A 17481-nucleotide genomic window follows, 5' to 3' on the forward strand; every position below is an offset into this window, starting at 1 on the left:
TTGAAATATTGCCTCTGGTGCAGTCTGGGGTGCCCTGAATGATGTTCAGGGGTGCTGCGGACAACACTGGTCTCTGTCCCTCTTTCCTTCCCTCCCTCCTCTGATGAACCTCTCGCTTTTCTGCCTCCCAAAGTCTTGCATGGCTGTTTGTTGCAGCAGCCCTGGCCACAAGCTCCGCAGGAGAGTGGTCCCTCTGGGGCTGGCCAGGGAGCAGGCACTTCTCTTTGAGGTGGGGTGGGCAGATTAGAGACTGGGGCAGTGGCTGCAGCTGCCCAGAGGACTCCCAAGGAGAGGAGAGAGGAGAGGAGGCTGAGGGAAGACCCCACAAGGAAAGGTGCTTGAATAGGGGTGAGGGGCTGCTGGCTCTGTAGGCAAGGAGTGACTTAACGGGGCTTCTGAGGCTCGGCTCACGTTTCCCCACAAGGTAAAGGTAAAGGGACCCCTGACCATTAGGTCCAGTCATGGCCAATTCTGGGATTGTGGCGCTCATCTCGCTTTATTGGCCGTGGGAGCCGGCGTACAGCTTCCGGGTCATGTGGCCAGCAGGACTAAGCCGCCTCTGGCGAACCAGAGCAGCGCAAAGAAACGCCGTTTACCTTCCCGCCGGAGTGGTACCTATTGATCCACTTGCACTTTGACATGTTTTCGAACTGCTAGGTTGGCAGGAGCAGGGACTGAGCAACGGGAGCTCACCCCGTCGCAGGGATTCGAACTGCTGACCTTCTGATCTGCAAGTCCTAGGCTCTGTGGTTTAACCCACAGCGCCACCCATGTCCCTTCCCCACAAGGGAGCCACAGAAAGAATGGACAGTGGTATCTTGGTTCTCAAACGCCTTGGTACTCAAACAACTTGGAACCCAAACACTACAAACCTAGAAGGAAGCATTCTGGTTTGCGATTTTTTTCCGGAAGTCGAACGTGCTCCGTTTTGAGTCTTACGCTTCCGATTTGAGTGCCACAATTCCATTTTGAGTGCCAGAGTTCTGTTTTGAGTGTTACGCTGAAGTCTGTCTGTTTTTGCTATTTATTTTGCGTTTTTGTTTTTGCGGCTCTTTTTGTTTTGTTTTTGCGGCTGTGTGGAAACCAGTTCCGCTACTGATTGATTGATTGTGTGACCGCAGTACAGTCATACCTCATGTTACGTTTGCTTCATGTTTTCTCAGGTTGCGTCCCGCGGTGACCAGGAAGTACCGGAAAGGATTACTTCCGGGTTTCGCTGCTTGCGCGTGCACAGAAGCGCTAAATCGTGCTTCGCGCATGTGCACAGGCACCAAATTGCGCCGCGCACCTGCACAGATATGACGCTTCAGGTTGTGGGCTTTTCATGTTGCGAACGGGCCTCCGGAACAGATCCCGTTCGCAAGCAGAAGGTACCACTGTACATTGTTTACTGCTTTCATTTTATGGCTCAATGGTCTCATTAGATGGTAAAATTCATGTTAAATTGCTGTTTTAAGGATTGTTTTTAAAAGTTTGGAACAGATTAATCCATTTTGCATTACTTTCTATGGGGAAGCACACCTTGGTTTTGGAACGCTTTGGTTTTGGAATGGACTTCCGGAACGGATTAAGTTTGAGAACCAAGGTACGACTGTGGCTGGTCAAGAGAGCCGTGGACTCAGAAAGGTTGAAAACCTCTGGCCTAGCAGACTGACTTTTTGAAACTGACTTTTAAACTAAGCCTACCCATCAAGACAAATATTTCGCTCCATGTCCAGGCAGAGCCGGGAGAAAACCCCAGATAGTTTAGATAATAATGAGCTAGATGGACGAATAGCCTGACTTGGTATAACGCAGGTTCTTCTGTTCCTTGCTAGATCAGTACTAGGTCTGTATCTCAGCCCTGAAATACTACCTGCATATTTTTCCTTGACAGCTTCGTCCATAGACCAGAAGCAGTGATCGTAGGCAAAGACCTGCAGAGAGACAAACCAGAGATATCTTATGGAAGTCTTACTTTTACGAGGTGAACAATCCAACCAGCTTAACAGGCCATATGGAAAACAGACATCCAGCTACCAATACACGGTTGTCCAACGATAACTTTAGGATGTGCATGATCCCTGCTCAGTAGCTAAACTTCAAAAGGGGCTATGCATTTTGAATTAACTGAAGCAGTGCTCTCCTATCACAGGGTTTCCCAAACATGAGTCTCCAGCTGTTTTTTCAGACTACAGTTCTCATCATCCCTGCCCACTGGTCCTGCTAGATAGATGATGGGAGTTGTAGTCCAAAAGCAACTGGAGACCCAAGTTTGGGAAACCCTGTTTGATCAGATGCTGTTGGGACTCCCAACTCCCATCATCTGCAGCCAGCTTAGTCATTGGCCGGGGAGGATGGAAATTGTAGTCTGGAAACATCTGCAGCCAACTGCAGCCAACATTCCATGTAGGTCACTGGCAACTAACCCGCGGTCTTCCAGATGTTGCAACGTTACAACTCCCATGAGTCTGGCATTGACCAATGCTCTCGGCCCAGTATACCTGAAGGAGCGTCTCCACCCCCATCGTTCTGCCCGGACACTGAGGTCCAGCGCTGAGGGCCTTCTGGCGGTTCCCTCATTGCGAGAAGTGAGGTTACAGGGAACCAGGCAGAGGGCCTTCTCGGTGGTGGCGCCTGCCCTGTGGAATGCCCTCCCACCAGATGGCAAGGAGAAAAACAACCACCAGACTTTTAGAAGACATCTGAAGGCAGCCCTGTTTAGGGAAGTTTTTAACGTTTGATGTTTTATCGTGTTTTTAATATTCTGTTGGGAGCCGCCCAGAGTGGCTGGGGAAACCCAGCCACATGGGCGGGGTGAAAATAATAAATTGTTGTTGTTGTTGTTGAGTTGGAGTCCAACAACTGGGGACCCAGACTTGGAAGAATGCTAGACTAGAGGTTGATGGACTGGCAATGTCAATTCTTGGGGCTATTCCTCCCTGGGTCTATTTTACAGCAAGATTTTAGTGGCTCCCTGCTATCCAGGCGCAATCTGGCAGGGACCAGTGTTAACTGCAGCGACCTGCACACCTGGAATCTGCAGTCTGATGCACTACTGCAGCCTTTCAGAAATGCACTGAGAAAGCGAGTGAGGATGAGAGAACAACAACAACAACAACAACAACAACAATAATAATAATAATAATAATTTATTATTTATACCCTGCCCATCTGGCTGGGCTTCCCCAGCCGCTCTGGGCAGCTTCCAACAAAATATTAAAATACAGTAATGTATCCAACATTAAAAGCTTCCCTAAACTGGGCTGCCTTCTTTGACATCTGGTGGGAGGGCGTTCCACAGGGCGGGTGCCACCACCAAGAAGGCCCTCTGCCTGAGAGAATAACTGAGGTGTGTGTTCACCACACAGCCCCACCCCGATAAAAAAAAAAATCATTGACCAAAGCTTCCATGAGGATACTTTCCCACATACTCTAAGCACCCACTCGTTTCCCTAGTCATAGAATTGCAGAGTTGAAAGGGACCCCCGAGGGTCATCCAGTCCAACCCGCTGCAACGCAGCCATTCAAGGCCGTTTTGCCTCCCCCCTTTGGGCCTGCCACCTCTTTAAAACGCTGCAAAGGAAATTGTCCGAAAATAAAACTTTTGGAGAAGAAGAGAGAGAGAATACTGATAGAGAGCAACTGCAACTTTCCAACGCTGCGCAAACGGGAGGAAACGATTTGTGTGGTTTCATAGAATCATAGAATCATAGAGTTGGAAGAGACCACAAGGGCCATCGAGTCCAACCCCCTGCCAAGCAGGAAACACCATCAGAGCACTCCTGACATATGGTTGTCAAGCCTCTGCTTAAAGACCTCCAAAGGAGGAGACTCCACCACACTCCTTGGCAGCAAATTCCACTGTCCAACAGCTCTTACGGTCAGGAAGTTCTTCCTAATGTTTAGGTGGAATCTTCTTTCTTGTAGTTTGGATCCATTGCTCCGTGTCCGCTTCTCTGGAGCAGCAGAAAACAACCTTTCTCCCTCCTCTATGTGGCATCCTTTTCTATATTTGAACATGGCTATCATATCACCCCTTAACCTCCTCTTCTCCAGGCTAAACATGCCCAGCTCCCTTAGCCCTTCCTCATAAGGCATCGTTTCCAGGCCTTTGACCATTTTGGTTGCCCTCCTCTGGACACGTTCCAGTTTGCCAGTGTCCTTCTTGAACTGTGGTGCCCAGAACTGGACACAGTACTCCAGGTGAGGTCTGACCAGAGCAGAATAGAGTGGCACTATTACTTCCCTTGATCTAGATGCTATACTCCTATTGATGCAGCCCAGAATTGCATTGGCTTTTTTAGCTGCTGCGTCACACTGTTGGCTCATGTCAAGTTTGTGGTCAACCAAGACTCCTAGATCCTTTTCACATGTACTGCTCTGAAGCCAGGTGTCACCCATCTTGTACTTGTGCCTCTCATTTTTTTTGCCCAAGTGCAATACTTTACATTTCTCCCTGTTAAAGTTCATCTTGTTTGTTTTGGCCCAGTTCTCTAATCTGAAGTGTGATCTTGTCCTCTGGGGTGTTAGCCATAGGTTTAATAAGAAGAAGAAAAAACCCCACACAACACAATCTTTCATCCACAACCCCCAGCGTTCAATGTGTGACCATGCTGTCATTTGTTCCTGTGACTCATATCTTGGCTGCCAATGGTGCTTCTGGAGAGAAGAGCTTTTAATGTTTTGTTTCCCCTTCCTTGCAGCGAGCACATTTAGAAAGAAAGTGGTAAATATTTTTCTGCACAGAATCCAAAGGCAAATAAATATAAGGATTCCCACCCCCAACACACACACACACACACACACCAGGCTCCAAAGTGCAATCGGAAAAGACTTACCTTAGGTTGGCTCCTACAGTTCAGAAACAGAAACATCGCGGGACATGCAAGGAAAAAGAGGGAGGGAGAGAAGGAGGGAGAGAAGGAAAATAACAGGTTAACACCTTGCTCTCTTTCTTTTTCGTAAGTGCAAAAGATATCACAAGTTTAAAAATGCACAAGACTACAGTTCTGGTCACTGATGCAGATAGAAATCTTCAAAAGTGTTTACTTTAACATCACTTTCAATAATCAGGATTTTATCTGCAGGTACGCCAGGTTATCAGAAGAAAGGTATTTCTGCACACAGGACAGAGCTCCAGAAGAGACAAGTAAAAGACTTATGGCACGATGCACCCAAGAAAATAGATACCTCCAGTTACGAACTTAATTCGTTCCGGAGGTCCATTCTTAAGCCGAAACCATTCTTAACCTGAGGCGCACTTTCGCTAATGGTACCTCCTGCTGCAGCCGGTGCACGACTTCCGCTCGCATGCCAAGGCATAGTTCTCAATCAGGAGCATCTACTTTCGGGTTAGCGGAGCTCGTAACACAAAGCGTTCGCAAGGAGGACGGTACGTAACACTGTATAGGATCGCAGATACGACAGGGTCAAGATCCCACAGATTTTGCAGAAATCCAAATCCTGAAAGTTGGGCTGGGCTATATCTGGTTTCCAACATCACGATACATCACCATCTAAACATAGTGATGTACTGATATATTGCAATATCTAAAATAAGGATGGAGCTTTGCAGAAGCACTGGCTGGCTTCACAGTTTCCCCAATATTGTGATTTTTTGCATAACACAAACACACACATCACAATATATTGCCAGGTCAAGAATGATGAAACCGATATCATAGATATGGATAGTGTTGGTGTTGACCTTTAAAGCCCTAAACAGCCTCGGTCCAATATACCTGAAGTAGCATCTCCACCCCCATCGTTCTGCCCGGACACTGAATTCCAGCTCCAAGGGCCTTCTGGCGGTTCCCTCACTGCGAGGTGAGGCTACAAGGAACCAGGCAGAGGGCCTTCTCAGTGGTGGCACCCGCCCTGTGGAACGCCCTCCCACCAGATGTCAAAGAGATAAACAACTACCTGACATTTAGAAGACATCTGAAGGCAGCCCTATTCAGGGAAGTTTTTAATGTGTGACATTTTAATGTATTTTTAATCTTTGTTAGAAGCTGCCCAGAGTGGCTGGGGAAACCCAGCCAGATGGGCGGGGTAGAAATAATAAATTATTATTATTATTATTGACTTCAAAACGGTTTTGGACGGCATATTGATATATTCCCAGAGCCCTGATGGCAAGAAGATTACTCTCCAAAGTGTGCTTTCCTTTTTGTGTGTCGTTGCCTCCCAATTTATTATATTTTTACCCTGCTTTTCAGGGAAAGAACTGACCACCTCTCCCAAGGCAGGCAGTTTGCAGAAATCCAAATGCCATTCCCAACGTGAGATAACCACGATGAGACTGCAAGGTGGTTGGGGGGAAGAGGAACCAGCAATATTAGCGACAAAACACCCCAGCATCTCCCCCCATCAGGTGTAAGGAGACTGACCCTGACATTTTCCCAGCCGCCTCTGGGCAGCAGGAGTGGGTGGTGGAGGAAGGGAAAGCAAGGGAGAGAGTCGAGGGATAAAACATGAATTGCAGATCTTCTCTCGCTGGCCACTTGTGCTTAGAAGGGGAGGCGGGGTTCAGCTCTCGAGGTGTCTGTTTCGCTTGGACTGTCTCCTGGCACAATGATCTGACCTTGACCGCTGCTGCTCCGCTCTTACCCTGCATCCGATTAAGAGTCAAGAGGCACACAGAGAAAAGCACCGTAATAGCAGCATTGGTAAGGCGCAGCGCTAGGAACGTCGCAAAGACGGAGCAAACTTCGTGCCTCCAAGAAAAGGGGAAGACTGGGGGCTTTAGCTTAACTGCAGTTTGTTATGTGGTCTGTTACAACAAAAATGTGGTTCGCGCTAACGATGGCTGATTTCAAAGAAGCCGGCATCAAACAGCGGTTTCTGAAGCTGGCTTTTATATATGTTATTTCTCTATCGGCAGGGAGGGGATTATAACGCCAATGTTAAGGGGCAAAAACCATCATAGTGGTAAATAGCATAAAAGGAACTGTAGAATGTACATTCCCAAGGAAAGCGCAAAATGCGTCGCAAATCTGCAGATCATCTTAGTACGTCAACACAGCAGATTTAACCCTCGGGAAAGACTAGGCGAAGAGATGAGTTTTAAGCAGGCTTTTTGAAATTAACTGTGGTTAGCCTTAACAGCAATTCTGGGTTCGAAAGGCACAGCAAACCATGGTTAGCTAAAAGCACAAGTGGAAGCTGCTGAATTTCTCCTCTCTGTTGTGTGGGGCAAGGAGACGTGAAAGGCCAAGAAAGACCCACTGTGGCTCACGCTTGCCACACTGAACCATGGTTTATCCTTACGCGCAAGCATGGCTCATGTGACCTAAGCAGGAAGTGCGACGAGATCTGCACAATTCACAGCAGCCCATTTAAAATTTGCCTTTCAACGCAGCTGTCCAGCTGAGCAACCGCTAGCGGAGAAGGCTTTTTGTCCCCCCCTCCCCCCCAAATTGCGAGACAGGATTATGTTATTATATGTCACTTAAAACGTTTAGGTCTTTATTGTGCTCGTATTATTCGGCGCTTGGGATTAAAAGCAGCAATAAGAACATAATCCCTGTGGCCCTTCCCTGCATATGGAGGTTTCAAAAAGAGGATTACGCGGTGTAAAACAAGCAGCTCAATATAGGCCAAAAGGCCGGTTTCAAATAAGCATTGTGTTCTTTCCACAAAGATGCACAGACAGCCTCATTTGATGTTCGCGGTTAAGCAGAGGACCAGAAGCCCTCTCATGAAAGCAAACCGCAGGGCACCCGGGCACAGCTTGCAGCTCAGGCAGTCCCTGTGGGCAGCCTCCCCCAAACTTGGCGTCCTTAGATGGGCTAGGCCAGGGGTCTGCAACCCGCGGCTCCGGAGCCGCATGTGGCTCTTTTACACCTTTGCCGCGGCTCCGGGGCGGATACTAGCGAGGGGAGGAGGCGCATTGTGCGCCCCGACACTCCCCACTGTGGCGGGTGCTGTACTGGCTGTGAGGTCGCATGGGGGCGGTGCGTGCGTTAGTCACGCACCGTCCCGACGTCACCTTTCCGCCCGCCCGCTACATTGTAAGGGGCATGTACGCTGGTCACTGCATTGAAAGGGGGCATGTACGCTGGTCACTGTTTTGAAGGGGAGTGAAGAACACACACACACACAAAGGTAACTTGTTAATTTAACATTTATTTCTATGAGGAGGAGTAATTCTGAGGGGTCAAACAAAGAAATAATAATAAAAAGTTACAAAAAAGTTATTTTTATAATGACGAGTTTTGCGGCTCCCAGGGTTTTTTTTCTTCGGAAACGGGTCCAAGTGGCTCTTTTTGTCTTAAAGGTTGCAGACCCCTGGGCTAGGCCACAATTCCTATCAGCCGGAACATCTGCAGGGCACCTGCCCAGCGAAAGTGTCTGTATACGTACTAGTGTTGCCCACATCAAAGCGGACCACGTACATGTACACGCATACAAGACCCTGGGGGTCTGGATGCAGATAATTTTTCTCTTGTCCCTGAAAGAGACAGCTAACGAGCGCGGAGGACAAGAACGATAGAAATTCTCAGCACGGCAACATTACTGTATTTTTCTGTGTATAAGACGCCCCCCCCCCCCGCGATTATAAGACGACCCTGATTCTTTGTGCCCCAAATTAAGAAATAAATAATTGCAACATTCCATGTACAGTGGACACTCGGGTTGTGAATGTGATCCATGCAGGATGAACATTTGCAGTTTGCAACCCGCAGCAGTGCGTCTGTGCACGCGCGAGTTGCAATTCGGCGCATGCGCAACCCCCAAAACCTGGAAGTAACCCGTTCTGGTACTTCCGGGTTTCGGCAGGTATGTAACCCAAAAAACGCAACCTGAAGCATCTGTAACCCAAGCTATGACTGTAAAAGACAACTCACAATTTTAAATTCAAAAAAATGGGGGGGGGAATATAGTCTTATACGCGGAAAAATACAGTATGTTCCATGGTTTTCTTTTAACAAGGGAAGGGTTGTAGCTTAGCAGCAGAGTGCATTGAATTGTAGGGTTGGAAGGGACCTCCAGGGGTCATCTAGTCCAACCCTCTGCAATGCAGGAATCTCAGCACAGAATCACAGAGTTGGGAGATGTAATGATTCGTTATTATTTTGCAGTGGTCATTTATGCAAGAACTCCAAAGCATTGCATGTGCTGTATCTCAGCAGTCATCACAGCAGCTGAGCTTAGCTAGGCCAGCCGTTGACCTCAAAAATCACAGAATTGGGACCCCAAGGGTCATCCAGTCCAACCCCCTGCAATGCAAGAACCACACCTAAAGCACCCCTGACAGACGGCCACCCAACCTTTGCTTAGAAACCTCCACCACCTTCCGAAGGAGTCTGTTCCAATGTCAGACAACTCTTAGCATCAAAAAGTTCTGCCTGATGTTAAGTCGGAATCACTTGTAATGAGAACGCATTAGTTCAGATCCGACCATCTGGAGCAGCAGCAGAAAAAGTTTCCATGGTCCATCTTCCATGTGGCAACCCTTGAGATATTTGAAGGTGACTACATATTGGGTGGCGCTGTGGGTTAAACCACAGAGCCTAGGACTTGCCGATCAGAAGGTCGGTGGTTCGAATCCCCGCGACGGGGTGAGCTCCCATTGCTCGGTCCCTGCTCCTGCCAACCTAGCAGTTCGAAAGCACGTCAAAGTGCAAGTAGATAAATAGGTACCGCTCCGGCGGGAAGGTAAATGGCGTTTCCGTGCGCTGCTCTGGTTCGCCAGAAGCGGCTTAGTCATGCTGGCCACATGACCCGGAAGCTGTACGCCGGCTCCTTCGGCCAATAAAGCGAGATGAGCGCCACAACCCCAGAATCGTCCGCAACTGGACCTAATGGTCAGGGGTCCCTTTACCTTTAAACATTGGAACCATGTTGGGACGTGGGAATGTTATTTGCATGAAAACGACTCCTGCTGAGTCGCATTACTCCTTCCCGTTGCATTAACTGCAAGCCCTGACTCGGGTTTCAGTTTGGCGGTAGGGAAGGTGAACGACACAGACATTTATCACATCCGAAGCGCAACACAGATGAGAGGAGATGCTCAGTTTCCATCTGGGAGTCATATGCGTTTGTCTGGCTAAGAGATTAAATCTCCGCCTTTCCTATCCTCATTTTCTTTTAACAGCACTAATCTCAAATAATTAAAGGGTGTTCGTTAAAATTTCCAGGAAAGTCTTTGGAGAGACATCAGAAGGATGGGTGGGTTTGTTAAGAAAGGGGGGAGAGGAGGAATAGGCTCATGTTTCGCCTTCCTAAAAATACACACCGTTCCCCCATTATTCAAAAACTTCCTACTCAGCCAGCGGTGGCTAGGCTTGTAAATTAGAGTAAGTGGCCAATACACCTGGGTTTATGACGTGCGGTTTGTTTAATTTGTGAAAACCACAATAGACTGTGGCAGCAATTAGTGAGTCAGGATGGTTAAGTGTGTCTGCTCTGGAGAAAAGGCTAATAAAATGTCAAAAGGGAAAACCCTGAACAGTAAAGAGACAACCCAGCTGTCCATTCATCACCTTCCTTAGGCATTTCCAGCAAGCTTGATTTAATTATTACTCTTTCGCTGCTCATTTTAATGCTGTGAAAACAGGCACAGCTTTGCGGTCCCAACGTGCGGATGAGATGATGGTGTCGAGAGGAGGAATTCGGGGTTTGTTAGGCACTGGGGAGGGATGGCGCAGTGAGTTAAACCACAGAGCCTAGGACTTGCCGATCAGAAGGTTGGCAGTTCGAATCCCCGCGACGGGGTGAGCTCCCGTTGCTCGGTCCCTGCTCCTGCCAACCTAGCAGTTCGAAAGCACGTCAAAGTGCAAGTAGATAAATAGGTACTGCTCTGGTGGGAGGGTAAATGGCGTTTCCGTATGCAGGAAGGTAAATGGCGTTTCCGTGTGCTGCTCTGGTTCGCCAGAAGCGGCTTAGTCATGCTGGCCACATGACCCGGAAGCTGTACGCCGGCTCCCTCGGCCAATAAAGTTAGATGAGCGCCACAACCCCAGAGTCGGCCACGACTGGACCTAATGGTCAGGGGTCCCTTTACCTTTTAAACCAAGGTTGGGGAAGGAGGAAAAGAGTTTCAATGCCATGGCTCTCTAAAACTTTGGAAACACTCCCCCCACCCCAACCAGCAATTTGCAAGCTGTCCACATCTGAATATGCCCAATTCCTGAAATGAGATTGGATTTGCACGATTTGAATTTCCTGAATGTGCTTTCCAGTTTGCTTTTGCCGTTGACACTGTTAAATACACACACGCATTGTCTGCAAGTTGTTGGTGCTGCAATTCTCCCATGTTACTCATGGCATGCAAGCTTGTCCTGTTTGCCACCCCATGTCAGGGAGGGTTTTATGGGTGGGAGAGGAGGGGAGGGGGATAAGCTCTCAATGACCTGGTTTACCCAAAGAGCAAAGCGACAGTTCTCCCTCTCTCTCTCTCTCTCTCTCTCTCTCTCTCTCTGTGTGTGTGTGTGTGTTGGCAGAAATTGCAGGACAACTTTCTACATACGGTCTACACCCCAGATTCCATTCTGCTACGGCTTTGGAGTTTGGGTAACTGGTTTCATCCTCGTCTCCAAACACCCCGCATAACAGCAGCAACATCGTTCCAGTCAAAATGGCAGAAATCCACCCCTGTACCCAGTCTACAAAAGGGGGCTTCAAATATGGGCGGATAGGGTGGGTGGGAACAGGGGGAAAGCAGGCAAGACCAGATTTTAGCGACAGATGGGGGGATAAAAGCTGGGGAACAATCAAACGGAGACTTAATACCAAGCGGTGCCTGGAGAGTATGCAGAGACATGGCGACGAAAGAGAAATATTTGGGACGTCCAAAGGGGCTGTGTCTTGTATTCGAGGCCTCGCCATTCCCTTTCAGCAATGAGGACCTGAATCACGGGGAAGGGAAGAAAAGTTCATTTTTCTGTGCAAGTCGCATTCCGCCCCATCCTCAAAGGCTTGTCCTACTTTCTCTGTTTCACAAGGTGGGCTTTCAACATCTTCTCCGTCGTTCTCTCACCCACCAAGAACAAGCTCTGTTTTGGGCTGGCAATTCCAAACGCCTGTTTTGTACTTGGAGGCCTAAGAAGTTTAGATTTAAAGAGTTTTGTTCTCTTTTATAACGTTCCCCTCTTCTTTCTCGGGACTGGCACGCAGAGCCTTGCAGGGCTACTTTCCTTTGCACAACACTCTCTTGATAATCAAATTAAAACAAGTTTGTGGGTGGGGAGGTCTTGTGAACAGCCCTGGGCAACAAAGAAAAAGTTAATAAAAAAATTAAAAATAAAATAGAGGGGAGAAGCGGGAAGAGTTGCATCAGACCGAGTCAGATAAATCATGAATAACATTTCTTATCTCACCTTTCCAAGAAGTGAAAGGGATTCTCTTACGTTACCTGCACATTATGCATCTGAGTAATACTTTCCCCCCATGGAATAATTGCGTACACAGCCAGTAAGGTGCAGTCTGAACACTGATATGGATCCAACAGGGCCTGTTTATTTCTTTGATTCCATTTAAGAATCACTTCCCATGAAAGATGTCAAAGAAGCGATCTTGCAATTGTTTGGGAAACGAAAAACGATAATTAAATTCAAAACAATCCCACATGCAAAAAAACAAAAACGCTGTCTCAAATTCAGTGCAGATAAGCAGACTGGGACACAACCTTTTACATTTCTGGCAAACCAGCCTTATTTTTCTTCAACATTTCCCCGCAGAGCCGCCACCTGCAACTCTCAGCACTTTTAAGAGCAAAAATTCAGGTTGTGAACATTTGCCTGTTGCTGCTACTGCAAGTTATTTTATCATTATCATTATTATTATTATTAACCATTTCAAAAAATGGCAAGGTTAACTGTGGTTAACTGATCTTCTTCTTCTTTGGTGATCACTCATAGTTGAGTAAGATGGTCTTCCATAAACACGGTTTTAACAGTGAGTCCGTAAGTGACTGTGGAGGCCAATTCTGGATCCACACATCCTTCCACAGTGGGGACATTCGTTTCCAGGTGGGAGTTGATCACGGTGTGGATTTGCCAAGCGTGCCTTCCTCCTAGCACGTTTCTCCCTTGCGTCCTGAGTTTGAGCATCTTCAAAGCCCCTGACACCTTTGTTTGGCAAAGACTGTTCTCCAATCGGAGCGCTCGCAGGCCAGTGTTTCCCAGTTGTCGGTGTTTATACTACATTTTTTTAAGATCTGCCTTGAGAGAGTCTTTAAAGCTCTTTTGTTGACCACCAGCATTACGCTTTCCATTTTTAAGTTCAGAATAGAGTAGTTGCTTTGGAAGACGATCATCAGGCATCCGCACAACATGACCAGTCCAACGAAGTTGATGTTGAAGAATCATTGCTTCAACACTGGTGATCTTTGCTTCACAAACAACAGTCAAGAGGGTAAATGACCTAAAAATACTTTAAGGGGACATGAAATATTGAACTAACTTTTTATGTTAACTCTGGGCAACTGCAGTCCTAACAACCTACCGTATTTTTCGCTCTATAAGACGCACCAGATTACAAGACGCACCTAGTTTTTGGAGGAGGAAAACAAGAAAAAAAATATTCTGAATCTCAGAAGCCAGAGCAGCAAGAGGGATCACCGCGCAGTGAAAGCAGCGATCCCTCTTGCTGTTCTGGCTTCTGGGATAGCTGCGCAGCCTGCATTCGCTCCATAAGATGCACACACATTTCCCCTTATTTTTAAGGAGGGAAAAAGTGAGTCTTATCGAGCAAAAAATACGGTATTTGGCTCAGGAGCCGCCCGAGTACAAGCTTGCGCAGCCTCAGAGTTAAGCCAGCCCGAACCTTGCAGATTCCATTGGGATAGCCAGATAGCATGCCAGGTGTTGAACACACTGCAAGAAGCGAATCATTAGCTCTGAGCAGCTGTTTCCCAGCAAAGAAGACTGTCCCATCAAAGCCCTGCCAAACTTCCGGCTCTCTTCCACTGTCTTTAAGAGACAACAACTTGCTTTGATTAAACTATGGCTGGCAGATGTAAAATACATCAAAATCAAACTTTAGGCAGCTAGAAAGGGAACGAGGAAACAGGAGGGATGAGAATCGCCGACCAAAATCACAGCTGCTAAGATACGCATCCGATTTTTTTTTTTAAAGGAGGAAATTGATTTAAAGATTGGTGATCGTTTCCAAAAATATTTTATTCTTTTCACTCATTTATACAAGAAGCAACAACCCCCCCCCTTCCGAAGTGCCGAATGTCTATTTATTTACATTCAGCTTTCAGGTAATTTCAGTTTTTAAGCAAAGGTATTCCACAAGTGTTTTCTGAGGTCTCTGACCGTGTTCTACCAGTATTGCATTATGTAGTAAAACCGTGGCAGGTTGATTGAAAAGCACTGATTTCCTTGACAGTTTGACTCCATCAGACCCTGTCAGAGATCTTTAATCCCTCCAGCTGGGGTCTGTGGAAGGCTAGATTTTAACTCGCAAAAGGTGGCTAACCCCACAGGGAAGTTCATGAGGCCACAGAAGTTTTCGTTTGAGATTGCCAGGTCCTCCATCATCTGCAGTGCCAGATCTGCTGGCTTCTGATGGCCTGCCTTAAAAAGGACCATCTCTCAAGTACAAACCCCCAACCCCAGCTTTCTCTGCAGAGGGACAGAAACGTTGGGTTTTGAGCAGCACATAGAGGCAGCTTGCATTAGAGGGAATCCCTTTTTATATATATAAAATATTTATTAAAGTTTCAGAAAGAGGAATTACATAAAAACAAAAAATACAAAGGTAAAAGACAAAAATAAAAATACAAGAAAGATACAGAATAAAAAAGTAAGTACACTTACAGAAAAAAGGGGGGGAGAAAAAAAATCAATCTTTCCATATCTTACATTCATATCCTTGTTTCCCTGACCTCCTACCTCCCTTTTTTGTGTTCCAATTCAATTAATTAATTCAGCAATTTCTTTCCCTCCTTATTATCCTGATCTTTAATCTTAATATATTGTAACATTAAATTTTTACCTATTTAGAAATCCAATTTTCCATATTCTTTTATATCATTACAGTTAGAAACCACTTAAGTTCAATCAAACATCATTCTAACATTCATTAATTTTGCAATATTTCTGTAAATAATCTTTAAATTTCTTCCAATCTTCTTCCACCCCAGTCAAGCTTGCAAAAATCTATCATTTGCCCGATAATAAATGTTGGAAATGCATTAGATGCAATCCTCGGGGTGTACACAGCACGCTGGAGATCTTGCAGTGCTTGCAGGTATAGTAGCAATTGCCTTGGGCAAACGGATAGTTGACAAAATGCACCTGCAATTCTCTTCCACTACATCAGGGCCGTGGCCCAGACACAGTCAAAACACAGACCAGACATGGAGCATTTTCCAGCTCAAGGTTTCCCGAAGTCAGATGCCGATGTCAGGTGTTGCCTTTCTGCTCCTGAAGGAAAGTGCGAAGAGACCACGAGACCTGCAAGACCTGGTCCCAGCGATCTCCCTGCTCCATATTCACCTGGCCTGGGGTGGCGGTGATCCCCACAGCCTCCAGCAGCAAAGGCTGATTCTGCTGCGAAAGACGCCTAGATTGCATTTCGTATAGTTTAGGGAAACAGATCTTGCTCGCCTTAAATGCCGTTGAGAAGGAACAAAGGAAGTGCTTAAGGTGAGCAAAATTAAACCAAGACGTTCCAACAGTCCAGAAATGCCTGAGCGGAGATAATGAATCGAATAAATTGGAGGAGTGAGAGGGTGGAGCAGAGAGGAAGAATTTGCACGTGGACTCAAGGGAGAGCCATCAACAAAAACGAAATGAAGCAACCCATTCAGTCAAAGATCTTTCAGATGTTGCATGAGATTTCATAGCCGAGAACCTGAACCAACAGATGCGGGAGCAGACAAATAGGGAACTCTTCTGGGATTGAATATTTATTGTTCTTTTGCAGATCATGCTCTTCTTGAAGAACCCTACTTAAGGTGCCTTTGCTGCACTAACTTAGGCCAAGAAGGAGAAGCCTCATTTTGTGACAGCTCCAAGGCTGCAAAGTCATGAGACTGTGCGATCCTCCTTGCTTTTCAAAAGGGGTGCAAAACACATCTGTGCCCAGTTCTGGGAGCCACCATTTAAGAAGGATATTGACAAGCTGGAACATGTGCAGAGGAGGGCAGCCAAGATTATCAGGGGTCTGGAAGCCAAGCCTTAGGAATAGCGCTTGAAGGAGCTGGGTATGTTTAGCCAGGAAAACCTTTAAAACCCTACATGGCCTAGGACCCTCGTACCTACAGGACCGCCTCTCCTGGTATGTCCCACGGAGGACCTTACGGTCTTCAGACAAAAACATCTTGGAGATCCCAGGCCACAGGGAGGTTAGCCTGGCCTCAACCAGAGCCAGGGCTTTTTTGGCTGTGGCCCCAATCTGGTGGAACGCTCTGTCACAAGAGACTAGGACCCTGTGGGACCTGACATCTTTCCGCAGGGCTTGCAAGATGGAGCTGTTCCACCAGGCCTTTGGCCAAGGCACAGTCTGACCCCCTCCTTCGGTAATCCTCACAGAACTCTAGCCCAATGGTTGCCATTAATTTGATTTTGAATTGATTTTAAAATGAATTGGTTTTAGAATGCTGTGTTACTTTTATTGTTGTTAGCCGCTCTGAGCCCAGCTCCGGCTGGGGAGTGCGGGATATAAATAAAATGTTATTATTATTTATTATTAAAAGAGGAGACTGAGAGGAGATAACAAGAGCCATCTTCAAACATCTCAAGGGCTATCACATGGAAGAGGGAATAAGCTTGTTTTCTCCTGCTCCAGAGGGTAGGACTCAAACCAGGTGATGGACTCTCCTTCCTTGGAGGTTCTCAAGCAGAAATTGGGTGGCCATCTGTCAGGGATGCTTTAGGTGAGATTCCTGTATTTTAAAGGAGTTGGACTAGATGACCCGTGGGGTCCCTTCCAACTCTGTTCTGTTATGAGGCTATGTGGCGTTACAAAATACTGTTGTTGTTTTAATGTGCAGTTCTTGATTTTGTTGGCTTTTAAAGGACTGAGCATTTATATCAGCTTTGCCCCCTTGGTAGTTCTTGGGCAGTGGTAGGCAAACTAAGGTCCGTGGGCTGGATCCGGCCCAATCGCCTTCTCAATCCAGCCTGCGGACGGCCCGGGAATCAGCGTGTTTTTACATGAGTAGAATGTGTCCTTTTATTTAAAATGCATCTCTGAGTTATTTGTGGGGAATAGGAATTCGTTCATTCATTTCCCCCCAAAATATAGCCTGGCCCCCCAGAAGGTCTGAGGGACGGTGGACCGGCCCACGGCTGGAAAAGGTTGCTAACCCTTGTTCTTGGGTTTTCAACTGTATTTGTTGATAGCCAGCTTGAGTTTAGAGAGGGGCATGGCAGAAAAAAACACACCTGTTTTTAAAACTCTGCACCCTGTTCCATCCACCCCACCAGGGAAAAGAGATCATTCTGTCGGCTGTGCTCTCGCCTTACCCTTCGCACAGCTTCCGAAATAACCTTTCTCCTCACCCCTCAGTTATTTCCCCTCCTTGACGTTTCATATTGG

The 17481-nt window shown here is 46.9% G+C and overlaps 1 protein-coding gene across 1 annotated transcript in view; it reads right to left on the minus strand.

Annotated features, from left to right (window-relative positions):
- Positions 1-17481, minus strand: part of KIF13B (kinesin family member 13B) — a 207893-nt gene that overhangs the window by 141599 nt on the left and 48813 nt on the right. The window contains exons 3-4 of the mRNA XM_082216297.1: positions 4821-4833; positions 1856-1916 (exon numbers count right to left, since the gene is read on the minus strand). Coding sequence (XP_082072423.1) covers positions 1856-1916; positions 4821-4833 — 74 coding nt within the window. The remainder of the gene's footprint in view (positions 1-1855; positions 1917-4820; positions 4834-17481) is intronic.

The sequence above is a fragment of the Podarcis vaucheri genome (assembly GCF_965113315.1).
Source record: "Podarcis vaucheri genome assembly, chromosome: 3".
In the NCBI taxonomy this organism is placed as follows: Eukaryota; Metazoa; Chordata; class Lepidosauria; order Squamata; family Lacertidae; genus Podarcis; species Podarcis vaucheri.